Source organism: Phyllosticta citriasiana, assembly GCF_038021145.1.
Source record: "Phyllosticta citriasiana strain CBS 120426 chromosome Unknown IWZ02scaffold_11, whole genome shotgun sequence".
In the NCBI taxonomy this organism is placed as follows: Eukaryota; Fungi; Ascomycota; class Dothideomycetes; order Botryosphaeriales; family Phyllostictaceae; genus Phyllosticta; species Phyllosticta citriasiana.
Window position 1 is genome coordinate 924500 of NW_027117288.1, and position 13848 is coordinate 938347.

The 13848-nt window shown below is 52.2% G+C and overlaps 8 protein-coding genes across 8 annotated transcripts; 3 read left to right on the forward strand and 5 right to left on the reverse strand.

Moving 5' to 3' along the window:
- Positions 1–2655: 2655 nt before the first annotated feature.
- IWZ02DRAFT_458559 (histone-fold-containing protein) lies at positions 2656–3311 on the reverse strand (the record flags this gene model as incomplete). Its single annotated transcript, XM_066768017.1, has 3 exons — positions 2656–3043; positions 3104–3241; positions 3302–3311. The coding sequence occupies 3 exons, from the start codon at positions 3309–3311 to the stop codon at positions 2880–2882; spliced, it is 312 nt and encodes a 103-aa protein (XP_066620462.1). The 3' UTR covers positions 2656–2879.
- A 414-nt stretch (positions 3312–3725) lies between these two features.
- On the forward strand, positions 3726–4685 carry IWZ02DRAFT_51505 (histone cluster 1, H3g protein). The gene is made up of 3 exons (XM_066770632.1): positions 3726–3952; positions 4088–4423; positions 4477–4685. The coding sequence occupies exons 1-3, from the start codon at positions 3928–3930 to the stop codon at positions 4524–4526; spliced, it is 411 nt and encodes a 136-aa protein (XP_066620463.1). The 5' UTR covers positions 3726–3927; the 3' UTR covers positions 4527–4685.
- A 158-nt stretch (positions 4686–4843) lies between these two features.
- Positions 4844–6242, reverse strand: IWZ02DRAFT_51529 (Mpv17/PMP22 family protein). Its single transcript, XM_066770640.1, has 4 exons — positions 5604–6242; positions 5201–5534; positions 5088–5153; positions 4844–5035 (listed from the first exon to the last, which is right to left on the reverse strand). The coding sequence occupies exons 1-4, from the start codon at positions 5886–5888 to the stop codon at positions 4938–4940; spliced, it is 783 nt and encodes a 260-aa protein (XP_066620464.1). The 5' UTR covers positions 5889–6242; the 3' UTR covers positions 4844–4937.
- A 201-nt stretch (positions 6243–6443) lies between these two features.
- On the forward strand, positions 6444–7980 carry IWZ02DRAFT_492849 (putative exonuclease V; the record flags this gene model as incomplete). The annotated part of the gene is made up of 2 exons (XM_066769882.1): positions 6444–6732; positions 6794–7980. 2 exons carry the CDS (start codon positions 6444–6446, stop codon positions 7978–7980), a joined length of 1476 nt encoding a protein of 491 aa, XP_066620465.1.
- Positions 7981–8560: 580 nt separating this feature from the next.
- IWZ02DRAFT_51755 (uncharacterized protein) lies at positions 8561–9847 on the reverse strand. The gene is made up of 2 exons (XM_066770699.1): positions 8832–9847; positions 8561–8695 (listed from the first exon to the last, which is right to left on the reverse strand). The coding sequence occupies exons 1-2, from the start codon at positions 9740–9742 to the stop codon at positions 8683–8685; spliced, it is 924 nt and encodes a 307-aa protein (XP_066620466.1). The 5' UTR covers positions 9743–9847; the 3' UTR covers positions 8561–8682.
- On the reverse strand, positions 9848–11215 carry IWZ02DRAFT_51487 (Tho complex subunit 7-domain-containing protein). The gene is made up of 3 exons (XM_066770623.1): positions 11055–11215; positions 10045–11004; positions 9848–9951 (listed from the first exon to the last, which is right to left on the reverse strand). Exons 1-2 carry the CDS (start codon positions 11095–11097, stop codon positions 10046–10048), a joined length of 1002 nt encoding a protein of 333 aa, XP_066620467.1. The 5' UTR covers positions 11098–11215; the 3' UTR covers positions 9848–9951; position 10045.
- Position 11216: 1 nt separating this feature from the next.
- IWZ02DRAFT_51486 (RNA polymerase II transcription factor SIII subunit A-domain-containing protein) lies at positions 11217–12930 on the forward strand. The gene has a single exon (XM_066770622.1). It carries the CDS (start codon positions 11627–11629, stop codon positions 12587–12589), a length of 963 nt encoding a protein of 320 aa, XP_066620468.1. The 5' UTR covers positions 11217–11626; the 3' UTR covers positions 12590–12930.
- Positions 12931–13085: 155 nt separating this feature from the next.
- On the reverse strand, positions 13086–13640 carry IWZ02DRAFT_492853 (ubiquitin-related domain-containing protein; the record flags this gene model as incomplete). The annotated part of the gene is made up of 4 exons (XM_066769883.1): positions 13086–13173; positions 13286–13368; positions 13505–13559; positions 13630–13640. The coding sequence occupies 4 exons, from the start codon at positions 13638–13640 to the stop codon at positions 13086–13088; spliced, it is 237 nt and encodes a 78-aa protein (XP_066620469.1).
- Between the last annotated feature and the right edge of the window lie 208 nt (positions 13641–13848).

Genomic DNA, 13848 nt, shown 5'->3' on the forward strand with positions numbered 1-13848 from the left:
TCCTACTATCTCTTATTAGCTAGGTATCTAGCTTCCTAGATAATAGGCTATTAAGACTATCATTTAATGGATAAATAGAGGAGTTTAGGGATATAGAGACTAGGATCCTATAAGGAAGTCCTATATCTCCTATACTTTTTCTTATATATATCTCTAAGTTATTTCCCTCTTAGGTAGTAAAGTTTCTCTCTTATATAGATGATATTAGTCTATCTATATTATCTACTAGTATAAAGAAGAATCTTAAAATGCTAGAGAGAGAAGCTAAACTCCTATATGAGTTAGTTGCTATAAAGGGTATAAAATTTAATCTATCTAAGATAGAATTAATATACTTTACTAGCTAGAATAAGGCTAAAAAAAATACTATTAAGCTCCTAGACTCTAGTATTATAAAGCTAAAAGAGACTATCCGCTAGTTAGGAGTCTACTTTAATAATAAGCTAAAATATAAATAATATGTTAATATTTTAGCTTCTAAAGTAAGGAACGCTCTATTTTAGCTTAATAGACTTACTACTATTAATTTCGGCCTAGGTCCCTATGCTATAAGGCAGTTATATATAACTTATGTTATTAGTATAATGGACTACGGCTGCTAATTATAGTTAGTATAAGTCTAAAGGAATAGACTATCTATTAAAAACTCTAAAATCAATCTAGAATCTAGCTATACGAAAGATTCTAGGAGTTTTTAAGACTAGTCCTATTAAAGCTATAGAAATAGAGGCAGGACTCCTTCCTACGAAGGCTAGACTAAATGCTACTATTAAAAAGTATGCCTTTAGGGTCTTAAAACTCCTATAGAACTACCCCATCCCTAGAGAATTAAGTAGAATTAATTCTATAGAGAATAAACTAAGGAGACTTACCTAATTAGAGTATATATATAATAGTATTAGTATAGGGGATAGATAACGTCTAGAACCTATTAAATGCTATTATTTCCTACTATAGGATAAGGCCCTCCTATTCTCTTATAGGATTAGTTCTCTTAGTAAAGAGGATATACTATTAGAGCACCTAAACCTTAATAGCTAAAGGAAGGGACCTAATACTACTTATATCTATACTAATACCTCTAGTCTATCTAGTAGGAAAGGTATAGGTATAGGCTTAGTAGTAGTACCTAGTAACCTATTAAATAGTAGGTCTAAATCCCTAAATATAGGGTGTTCTAACCTAGTACATAATAGAGAACTAGAAGGTATTACTAGGGCGTTTAAATACGCTAGTAGAACTTTAAAAAACGGTTATATATATTATATATACGTAGATAACTAGGCTGCTATATATAGGATTATAAATCCTTCTAATAACCTAGGATAGTCCTAGTAAATAAGGGCTATAGAAGCTACTAAAATAGTAGCTTCTAAAAGTACATCTATAGTACTAGAATAGGTACTAAGCCATATAGATATATATAGTAATTAATTAGCTAACTCCTTAGCTAAAGAGGTAACTAATAAAGAGCCTAAGAATTACCCGAAAGTACTAGTAGTAATAGGAATAGATATAAAGGCTATTATAACTTAGGACTAGTAGTCTATTATAGATAAGGGAAAAGCTAAATCTAATAATAACTCCTCCTATTATAGCACCTTTATAGCTAAACCTAGCTATAAGCTTAAGGTGTCTATAGGTATACCTAGACCTATAGCCTTAGCTTTTTATTAGCTAAAAATAGGATATAGATACTTTAAACCCTATCTACTACGCATTAATAGGTCTTCTACTAGTACATATAGGTGTAGTAGTCCTAAAGAAACCCCTTTACACCTCCTACTATCCTATAGGGAGTATAAAGAATAAAGAAAATAGCTATCTAAGGATATCCCCTTACTAAGCATGAAAAACCTCTTTAAAAATTTAGAAACTATAAAGGCTACTCTAGCCTTTATATAAAATACATAAATAGCTACTAAATAGTAGTATATAGAGAGAGAACCTACTACATAGTAGGGTTAAGGGGTTATAGGGATATATATATATATATCTTTATATTCTACTCCCCTACCTATAAAACATACCTATTTCCTTTATTATCTTACACTCATTTAGTATTTACTTATTCCTACCTATATTACTAATTTAGTAATTTTACTATAAGGGCTTAGCCCGAAATGTCTAATCATAACCATAAAAAACACCCTTAGAGAGAAATGCTATATGTATATATACTAGTCTAATATGGTCTAAACCTACTAGACGGTATTATACATTAGCTAATTATATACTATTAGGATAGCTATCCTCATCTCTTATAGTCTTAGACTTAAGAGGGACGTTAAACTAAATAAATAAATAAATGCTAGGACTCGACACGGGTTACGGGTGGTAGATGAGATTTTCATCATGGAAGTTGAATAATGTGGGGTATAGAGGATTGTTAGAAATGCAAGACATGGGATGACATGGGCGGTAGGGTAGAGTGGCACGTATGTGATGGAAACTCAATTAGATTCAAGACAGCCTGTAGTCTTAACCAACCGCGATGAAAGCATTAGGTGGAAAGTAGGCGGAGGCAAGGCAGACACGAGCAATTCCACATGTCGAAAGGGCTACGACATTTAACAGAGCAGGCCTCAGTAAAAGCGTAGATAGATGGCGACATTTGGCAGATATCAATCATAGCATGCATGGCTCAAGGAGAAACAGATTGCGAGAATTCGATTATGTGGTATCATTCCTTGATTGTCTCAAGAGACTTGGTTGGACCCCCGTGAAACTCCAGATGCCGTTATGATACAAAAGTAAGCCCATGAACCCGACCCAACCTATCCGGCAGCGCAAAGGCATCGTGTGTTCGTGCCCCGTACGCGCATGCAGGCCGCCGTAGAAGATTCGTGAAATAAACAAGAAGGACAGAGGAAGGGTGTTTAACCACCGAAGCCGTAGAGGGTACGGCCTTGCCTCTTGAGGGCGTAGACAACGTCGAGCGAGGTGACGGTCTTGCGCTTGGCGTGCTCGGTGTAGGTGACGGCGTCACGGATGACACCCTCGAGGAAGGTCTTGAGAACACCACGGGTCTCCTCGTAGATCACTGGGGGGGGGGCGTGTTAGCAGGTCAAGGAGGGACGAGGGACAAGGTTGGGGTACTGACTGGCAGAGATACGCTTGACACCGCCACGGCGAGCAAGACGACGGATAGCAGGCTTGGTGATACCCTGGATGTTGTCACGCAAGATCTTCCTGTGGCGCTTGGCACCGCCCTTGCCGAGACCCTTGCCACCCTTGCCGCCTGTTGAGGAGGGTTAGCACGATGAAGATGTAGAGATGAGAAGGCGGGGGAGCGACGTACGTCCAGTCATGGTTTGTTGGAGGTTGGGTTGAAAGTTTGGGTTGTGTGGAGAAGAAGAGGCTTGAGGCTGGATTGGGAAGACGGAGTGGGGTAGTTAGTGTCTTGTGGTGGGAGCAGATGGATGGAGTCAATGAGAGGGGGAAGAGCGAGAATGGTATTTATCAAAGCGGGCGACAGGGAGACGCGTCGGGGCCATCACACACACGCGCCGGCTGTGGTTGATCTGGTTCTGGCTCTGACTCTGGCTGGCGGTGGGCGGATGCGGCTGGGCTGCACGGGCCCCTCGACGCGGTCAGGTCAGGTCAGGTCAGGTCGGGTCGGTGATCTTCCCTTTGCGGAATAGCGTCTTGTCAATTATTTCTGGCCAATCAAAAATCAGCTCCGCAGCAGGTCGGATTCCAGCACTTTGTAAGGCGCTTTCAAAACGCGCTAAATCGGTAGGGAGGGGACGGGAGCAGGCGCAAACAGACGGTCGCTGCCTAAGCCCAGATCATCCGCCCGCCGCCCTGCTTCCATATAAGTCCTTCGCCCGCTCCTGCTCTCCATCCCTCTACAACCACCCTCCACATCTCGTCATCGTCTTCTCCACAATCTCCATCCAACCCATCAACAACTCCATCTGAATCATGGCTCGCACCAAGCAAACTGCCCGTAAGTTCCTTCTTCGATGCTCTCGATGCTCGACAAGCATCCTGCGCGTGGCGCATGCTGCGTCGCCGGTCGCAATCGTCGCGTCGTCGCGTTTCCATTTCACCACCAACCTCACGACGCTAACGCACCCAACAGGCAAGTCGACTGGTGGCAAGGCCCCTCGCAAGGCCCTCGCCTCCAAGGCTGCCCGCAAGTCCGCCCCCTCCACGGGTGGTGTCAAGAAGCCCCACCGCTACAAGCCCGGTACCGTCGCTCTCCGTGAGATCCGTCGTTACCAGAAGTCGACCGAGCTCTTGATCCGCAAGCTCCCCTTCCAGCGTCTCGTCCGTGAGATTGCCCAGGACTTCAAGTCGGACCTGCGCTTCCAGTCTTCTGCCATCGGCGCCCTCCAGGAGTCCGTCGAGGCCTACCTGGTCTCCCTCTTTGAGGACACCAACCTCTGCGCCATCCACGCCAAGCGTGTCACCATCCGTAAGTTCTCTCAACACTTGCCTTGCCCCAACGTTCACTAACAGCCTCGACAGAGTCCAAGGACATCCAGCTGGCTCGCCGCCTCCGTGGTGAGCGCTCTTAAGCAGCTCAACCCCACTCCTTCACCTGATACCCGGTCGCCTTGGGCATCGTCTTTGTGCTTGCCTCGGGTCACGATTTGAGGATGGGTGATGCAAGTCCTTTGCTTTTACGGTTCGGATGGCTGGCGTTAGTGGCAATGCAATTCCTGGATTGATGGGCACGGGTTTCTGAAAGTTTTCAACTGGTAGCATGGATTGGTTGCCCGAATCTCCATGGTTGTACATTAATACCACGGGCACGAAGATGACATTATGAGAGTCTTTACAACAGTCAAAAAATCAAAACTGACTTTTCATTCCGACTTCTCTGTTTCGTTCATATGATGCCAAATGTCTACGCTCCCTTTGTCTATTGTCTAGCTCTCAAAACGAGCCCGTACATTCCCTCTAACGCCCCGCTCAGATCGAGAATTTTATCTAGCATGTGCGTGTTCAAGCTGTGCTTTTGCTCTCAGAGCAGCTCGCTGGTTGAGCAGCGAAAGCCACGTCTGCCAGCCGATGGCAATTACTCCTTCAACATGTGAGCACAAGCTTGGTGCGACGAAGCATCCGAAGGCACTTACCAACAAAAATGCTCCTGAATTGGGCAGGGACAAATGCAAAGCTGAACGCCGTCACGGCCGGCCACACTGCTAATCGTCAGCGTCATCTACATCCATCGCCACCTTGCACGTACATTTGCAAGAGTTGATCCATGAAATTGGCACGGTGCGCTTGACTCTCTCAACCGTCTCTTCGACCGTTGCTCCGCTCAAAAGCGATTGCATCATGAAGAAGTACGTGTTGAAAAAGGGCGCAAACGTGAGTTGATTAAACAACGTCTTGGTCGCCAAACTCAGGATTTGCGAAGAAAAATTAAAAGAGCGGCCGAGCCACATGAACCACTTGTAGCTGGGAATGGAAAAGATGCCTCCAATGACCACAGCCCGAAGAGCGCGCATGGGCGAGTAGCCGCCATCCTCTTCAGTTGACGAGATGCTCTGCGCTGACAGATCGCCGAGGAACCATATCTACAACATTTTGTTTTTTGGTCAGTGACGAGACGAGACGATGGACGCATTCGGGGGATCGAGTCTCACACAAACTGAACTGATGAGTTGCACGAGCAGTGGGCGACGTGCTTGAGCCCGCTCAAAGGACCGCAGCGGTCTCATGGCGGGCTCCAGCCAAACCCACGCTGGGGCCGCAGGCGTGATGTTGGGCTTGCTTGCAGCATCGCGCCGCTCTCGCTGCACCCCTGTCGTTTCTGACTCCGTCGACTTTGCGCGCCGCCCTCCAGACTGCCGTAGATGCGATCGCAGAGTAATATTCCTGCGCAGGACCAGACGCGCAGCCCTCTGAGAGACAGTCATGGCCGATGCCATGCGGTCGAGTGGTTGCTGCTGGCAAAAGGTTGCGACCGGCGACCGAGGCGGCTGAATTTGGTGGTTCCCAAAGGTCAATGGCTCTCAACCAGCCCAGCCCCGAGGCTCAAAGGCCGAAGTCGTCGCTCGCCGTGCATAACGTCGTGGGTCATGTCTACGTAAGCACGCCATTTGCGTGCAGTGGTGGATAACACAATGCTTTGATCGACCTTTGGTAGCCAGACGATTGATTAGCAATACCTGCGCATGCCGTCCGTTGTTGAGCGTTGGCGGACCCTGTCCACGACGACGCAGCACTTCGCTGCGCAAGCGTGTGTTTGATCGCAAGTCCGGAGCGTATATCCGCGTCACCGCCAGTATGAAAGCCAAGAAGGCGTTGCTCGTCCAAACTGCGCGGTGGCGACTATGTTGCGCGCGGGGATCCGCTTCTCCAAGTCCATGACGCCTCTCCAGCGTTGCTGGCGCCTTTTGTGTCGCACCCGCCACTTACCTGGTACCTTGCACCCAGCGCACCGCTCTACATCTGCCCTCTACCATGCCTCGACATGGCTCACGATGAACCTGCAACCTGAGGCTCACATCGAGCCTTTCGACCAATCGGACTATGGTAGTGACTTGGATAGCGAAGGCGAACAATTACTGGCAGACGTACTCGCTCGATTGGAAGCCGGCAAAGTCAAGACCTCTCAACTTGACCACACCATAAACAATGTTCCTCCGGGGTCAACGCTTCTTCCAAGGCCCATACGCCATCCAGTCGCTGTCTTCCAAGTTGAAGCCAGTCTTGCCGGATGCGCAGAGGGTCAAAAGAGCCCGCTTGTCCACCGCGACGACGACGAGGCGCGTACGTTTTGCGCGTTGCGTCCCACGGGCCATGATGATTCTGACTGACAGACAGCGTCTAGCAGCCCGCAAGCCAGAGACGAGCGAAACCCCTACCTCAGAACCTGCGCAAGTTGAGCCGGACGCAGCGGCCGAGCCTTCGCCCGACGACAGGTCCCCGCTCGAGAGATTCAGAACGCTACCGAAGAAGCCCTTGTCCGTCACCGACATTGTCTCCCCGGCCTGGTGCGAACTGCAGTACTGGTACACACTGACTAAACATGGTCGCAAGCGGCGCACTCCCGCAATGAAGGAGGGCTCGAGAGTGCACAAAACGCTCGAAGAGCAGGTCCACACGACGGTCGAAGTGCTTGTCAAGACGCGAGAGGACGCGTGGGGCCTGAAGATTTGGAACATAATCCAAGGCCTACGGACGCTGAGAAATCTGGGTTTCACGAGAGAACTCGAGGTTTGGGGCGTCGTCGACGGCCAGGTTGTCAATGGAATCATCGACGAGCTGTCGTACACGCGCCCAGACACGCGGCGAAGACGAAAGTCGAAGTCTGCAAGCCCAGAGCCCAAGGAATCCGGAGAGCCAGCTAGCGACAGCAAACAGGTCTTCATCACAGACGTCAAGACCCGGGGCAGCAAGACGCTGCCTTCAGGCTCAAGCTTACGACCTACCGAGATGCAGCTCATGCTGTACCGCAAACTCCTCGTCAACCTCGCCACCAACCAAGTCAACGCCGACACGGTCCTTGAACGGTACAGACTGAAGCCCCACGAGCAATTCACAGATGCCTTCATCGCCGAGGTCGCGCAGCTCGATTTCAATTTCAGCGACGAGCCGCCGAACGAGGACACGGCCATGATGAACAGCCAGGACGACTCCATCTCGGAGCTCGTCGCGCACAACACGCTCAACAAGCTATGGCAGCTCATGATTCAAGAGTTCTCGCGAGCGATGCCAGGTCCCGACGCCGTGAATGGCTTGCTCAGGGCAGAGTTCCGCGAATCAAAGACCGGCGACTGCCTTGGCAACAAGTTTTTCGACTACGATGAGGAAGTTCTTGGTCGTTACTTGGCGGATGAGATGAGTTGGTGGCGTGGGGAACGCGGCGCCAAAGGCGTCGACGTTGAGGAGGCATTCAAGTGTCGATTTTGTGACTTTGCGGAGATCTGTGATTGGAGAAAGAACAAAGTGGATGAGGCTGTGGCAAAGTCTCGACAACGGTCGACTCCTAAGGAGCCGGCAGCTGCGGCAGCTTAGTATATAGAATTCTCAGCCCTCATCCGAGGCGCGAGCGTAGATGTAATCAATACCAACAACTTGAATACTTGATGATTTACTTTCCAGCCCGCGCTGTATTCTCCATGATTGCAAACATCAGCGAAACGTGTGTGAGAAGCTAACCCAGTACTCGACGAAGAACATTCAATCGAAAACGCCGAAGAGACATGAAACAATCGGCGCTCGCTCAAAGGAGTGGTTGGCACCTCTGACCGCTCCTGGATGGATGACCAGCAACATAGTGACATCTGTTCCTTCGTCCTCCAGCCAACAAAAGAAAAAAAAAAAAATCATCAAACACAGCAAACTGCCACCCTCTCAAAGCAACTGTTGGATAAACCCTCCGTAGAACAACATGGACATTGTGATGCTGGTCGACAAGAAAAAAAGGAGCCAGTGAGTGAGCCACGCGGATATCATGAAGGAAAAGGCAAATAAGAAGAGCAAAGCAACGAACGCCAGCCACCACAGATTAGATGCAGGTCGGTCGAAACGCTGTCGAGCAGTTACCGGGCTAGATTGATTGATGTTTGGAGCCTTGGGCGGATTGCGGACTGAGCGACGGAAAAGCCGGCTGGCCGATGTATGTATGCGTGTCGAATGTGTCGACTATGTTGTCGATTGACGATGATGAGGCAGCGGGTCGCGAACTTTTGGACAAGGGGGATGGCGGCGGGGAGATCAGGGGTATGGTCTCCTGCTCTCAGAAAAAAACAAAGTCTCAGTCTATGATGGTCCTACGAGTAGTCGTCGTCCTGCCTTTTTTCCCATTGCTGGGCACAGGGCGCTGCGGGAAGTTGCCGCCGGCGAATCTATCAGGATCGACTGACCTGTAGCCACTATTCCTGCGCGACGAGACGCGGCGCGGCGGGCTCGTCTCCTCAATGACCTCGACAATGTCGTCGCCGTCGACGCGCCGCTCGCGCTCCGAGACGCGCTCCTCGACGACGACGGACCGGCTGCGCGGCCGCGGCGCCGGCGGCACGCTCGACCGCCGCTCCTCCACCACGATGCGCTGCCGCCTCCCCGGGGACCGGCTGATTTCGCGAATCTCGGGCCGTGAACTGCGACGGCTGCGCCGCGAGCGCGTTGATCGCGGACGTCGCTCGCGCACGACGACCTCTTCGTCGGCGGCGTAGGCACGCGAGCCTCCCATGGCGGCGACGGCGTAGAAGAGCCACACGACGAGCAGGAAGCCGATGACGGCGCCGAGCACGATGCCCACGACGGCGCCGGGCGACGGGCCTGAGTTTAGGTCATCGTAGACGAGCGGGATGTAGCCGCTGGTGCTGCTGGAGTCTTGTCGGAACTGCTGGCGGCGCACGAGGCGCGACGAGGGCGGATTCGCGTTGGCAAACAGAGAGCTGCCGTCGGGAAGGATTTGGTGCGAGCGAAAGAAGCCTAAGCCGCGAGCAAAGGAAAAGGGAGAAGAAGAGTGTGCCAACGAGGGCGACTCGTTGTCAAAAATGGGTGGGATGGCTGGCATTTCCGTTCCTGCGGCGTGATGCGATGGAGCGCGGCCGGCGGCGGTCGATGATGTTTGAGGCGCGGCAGGAGGTCTGGTTGTGCAGCTCCAGTCGAGGGCCTGGCATCCACGTTTCGCAAGGACGTGAGCCGTGAGCAGTATGGTTAGTTGCAGGATGACGGTTGCACCGCAGCTCGACGAAAGAGTTGGAGGCGGGGTGGTGGCAGGAAATGATGGGTCTACGAGCAACTGGGTGGCTGGTGGTTGAGGCCTCATGCCTGACTTGAGCTAAACATCCGGACGCACCCACGCCCAACTTCCGTTGCACCAGCATTAATCATGGGCTCAAGCCGTCCAGGACATGGGTTGGTGATGGTCAACAGCCCGGTCAAGGTCCCGCCTCCGTCTCCGCGTCCGCCGTCTGCGCATCCCAGTCACCATCCATGCCGGGGCAACGACCTGAGCGAGCACAAGCAGTTCATCATCTGTCCAGCGTCAACGACTGCGTCAATCATAGCTTCCATAGAGCTACAGCGTTTCGTTCAAGGCTCATGCAAGCCCGGGTATCCTATCCCCACCTTACGAAACATCCATCTGCTCGCCAGGGCTGGCGTCCTCTTCCGCTTCGCCTTCTTCAATGTCTGTTTCAGGTGCCAGCTCCCCAGACTCAACCATATCCGTGTCCTGACCTTCGTTCTGGCTCTCATCGTCCTTCCGGCCCGGGCTTGCCGCAGGACTCTGCACTGCAAGGAGATTGCCCTTCTGAATCGATGTCTGAGCCAGTTGCGTCGGATTCGGCGTCTGAGACCCAGCATCTGGCCTGGGTGTGCCCACGGCACTGCCCTCCGCTTTTGCGCTGCCGCCCTCTGCTCCCTCGTCCATGGTCTCCTCTCCGCCTTCCATTCCTTCCTTGCGCTCTGCCTCTTCCTTTTCGTCTCTGATGAGCCGGAGCATCTGACGGCCTTCCTCGACGATCCTGCCAAATTGCTCCCGCCTTTCTGCCCACGTTTTCGCATAGACCATGCTCTCTTGCTCCAACTCTGCAATCTCAGCCTCCAGCTTTTGCAGTTGCGCTGCCTGGTCTTCGCGCGGGCGCAGCATGCGGTTGCTCGTGATGCGTTCGGCGAGTTCGTCGTACTTCTTCCGGCGTGCCAGCGTGGCGCGTGCTTCATCAAGCTGAGTGCGCAGCGTTGCGGTGCTGTCTCTGATGGATGCTGATGTTGCTTCGATTTTGACCTTTTCTGCCGCGTACCGCTCGCGCTCGGCTTCATTGCTGTTGCGCAGCAATTGAATTCGAACGATGCTGTCTGACAGGGCAAAAAAGTCGAGGAGCATGTCGTTGCGCCATGCCTCGCGGTCGGCCGCTTGTTTCGCTCGCGCAGCCTCCAGCTCTTCTTCATCGGTTGCGGCATCTGGGGGAGGAGTTGGCAATGATGCAGGAGGGTTGTAAATTGGCGAGTCGGCGGCGAGAAGGCGCTTCGTGATGCGCTGGAAAGGTCGCTGTTCTATGGGTAGCAGACGCGACTTGTGAATTGAATCTGCTGTTTGTTAGCGAAAGGATCGCATGGAAAGACTTGCGCGCAGATACCCTCTTCAGCCTGATCGAGCAAAGAATAGTCGCGTAAAGACATGGTGGGCGCGTTTGAGGAGATGTTGGAGTTGAATGGTTGGCGAATGAACGATGGATGAGCTGCCAACAGATTCGGAGGTTCGGAGGTGGATGCGGGCGGCGTCAGTCAGAGCGTCAGTCAGTCAGCCGGCTGCTAGCCACGCCCTCACCCTCACCTCCGACTCTCACGAGGCACTGCCTGCTCCACATGGTTTCTATATTTTTTCATTTTTTACCCATTTGTATTTTCTCCCTATTAGCTTTCACTTTGGATACATGTGCCTGTCTCAGCACGTGTTCACACCTCACTCGCGCCCGCCTCCTTTGTCTGCACCGCCCCATCTAGCTGGCCATCTTTCCATTTGGATCTTGACTTAGTTCTTTATTCGTAAACTCCTTTTCAGGCTCATCGCACCTATACTGCGTCTCTCACATCAGGTTCTACATCTTGACGGCCTTTCGAAAGATCCCACGCTTCACCGGACTCTACTCGAAACACAGCCTTGGTAGAACACGAAGCAGATCTTCGTCGTGCTCCTGTGCAGCCCGACATGCCGGCCCCTTCGCTGTATGACATTGTCAAGCGGCGACTTCAGCGCAGCGTACAACTCGTCGTGGACGTCGGCGATATTCCATTCCATGTCGTGGAGCCAGTTCTCAAGAAGATCGAAAACCCCGGTCAGCTTAAGGAGATAGAGGAAAACAGCCCTCACATCGCTGAGGACACGGCGCTCATGTGGGAGATCTTCATTCGGCGCGACATTCAAGGCTGGCAAGCCAAAGTCAACGAATTCAGAAACATCAAGGCCACAGCAAAGCTGTACTACAAATTGGAAAAGGAGCAGACACGCCAGATTGAGAAAGAGAAGGCGGAACTCAGGGCCAAGCTCGCTCAGGGGGAGAAGGAGAGGCAGAAGAACACCAGCACCCTCATCAACCGAACATTCGATCCCACTCGGTCTCGACGTCTGCCGAACTACAGCCACAGCTACGCCATGACCAGAGATCCTCGGAACTACACCTTCGCGCCAGGGGAAACCAAGAAGAGGTTGACGGGACGTGGTATCATCGCCAAGGCGCAACAACAATCCCAGAGCATGATCGCCGCTCGCCGCTCCGCCAACGACCATTTGATAAGGTCGCGCCAAACTTCACAAATGACGGCCCCAAAGAGCATGTTGGGAGGAAGCCGTGCACCGATGCCCGTCGACAGGCAGAAGCAGGCTCCAGCAAAGGCTCCTGCAAGCAGTGTGACAGCGCGGACTCAGGCCGTCGGAAGTATGACTCGGAATGAGGAAGATTCATTGAAGGACAGAGAGGCAAGGCTAAAGGCGTTTACGAGCGGCCGCAAGCCTCAGTCATCGGCGAACAACCAGAAATCAGACGAAATCAAGGCCAGCGCAGCGGGTTCTAGCATGCGAGAGGCCAAGGGTGACTCAGAGCCGCGGTCGTCGCCCTCTACTAAGAGGAAGCAACCAGTCAACTGCTTGATGCCACCGAGGAAGCGGAGGTGAGAGATTTAGGACTTGGAGGATTTGGGTACGCTCTTTGGTTTGCGTACAGGCCATAGTAACGGGCAGCAATATTGACGATGGTAGGAAGCTTGGTTTTGCATGAATACCCAGGGGTTTGAATGGCGTTTTGGAATATTTGCGGTTTGGGCAGACTGGCGAGGTTTTACAGTGGACATTTTACACTGGCTCGGGGAATCTCTTCAAGCGCATTGCATGCATCGCAGCGGCGGTCACTCCTAGTGAGCAAGACATTGGAAATTCACCAGTTTCATTTGGCCAGAACCATGTCGCTAGCAATGGCCTTCATAATGATGCATCCAAGCCATGTCCCATTAACGCCCTTCACGCTGGAATCGAGCTGTATCGTGTAGCCGCAGTACGAGGAGGAGAAACAAAGACCTCTCGGCGCGGTCTTTTGAGCGTTCCATCTAGCTTCCGCTGCCCTACCGACGTCCTTCCCTCGCCTTCGCGAACTTGTCCTGAATAACGACGTGGCTCATGCGGAGCCGCCGCGCAGCGCGAGCACCAAGTGCAGCGTCGCGCCGCCTTCGAGGTTGTACTCGGCGGCCGTCTTGTCGTCGCTCCTATAGCCAAGATGTCGTGGTCAGCGTGGGGGGCACAGCACAGCTTTGCGACGGGGATGCAAGCTCTGGCGAACAGAGAGAGGGACGAGGGGCGGCGCAATAGCGAACGTACATTTGCTTGCCGCCGAAGATCAGACGCTGTTGAACGGGTGGGATGCCTTCCTTCTCCTCGACACGCTCCTTTATGCGCGAGACCTGGGAGAGACGCGGCGGTGTCAGTTCAGTTTGTCCAGCGGCGGCGGCGGAAATGGCGGTTCTTGAGGTGCGAGAGACACTGGGTGATCGAGAACGGGGATTCGAGGTGATGCGTGGAGGCAGTAGGTGCGCGTACCTTGTAGTCCGGTTCGATGTCGAGCTCGATCTCCTTGCCGGTGAGGGTGCGGACTCTGTTTTTGCGCGTCAGGCTGGGAAGCTCACACGGCGAGGTGAGGTGGGGCGGGGTAGCTGTGTACGCACTTGATTTGCATTGTTGCGGCGGGCTTGCGTGATGAACGAGGGGAGAGGTGCGGCTGCAGAGACCTAGGGAAGCGAGTAGCTGCTGGTGGTGGGCGTGGTGGCTCTCAGGCGGTTGGAAATGGTCGTGGCGGTGGTAGGTGGTATACATGTAGTGGAGGAGAGAGCGAGGTCGTGAGTTATGACGAGGTGCAGGCGCCAGACGATGAGGGTCGCCGCATC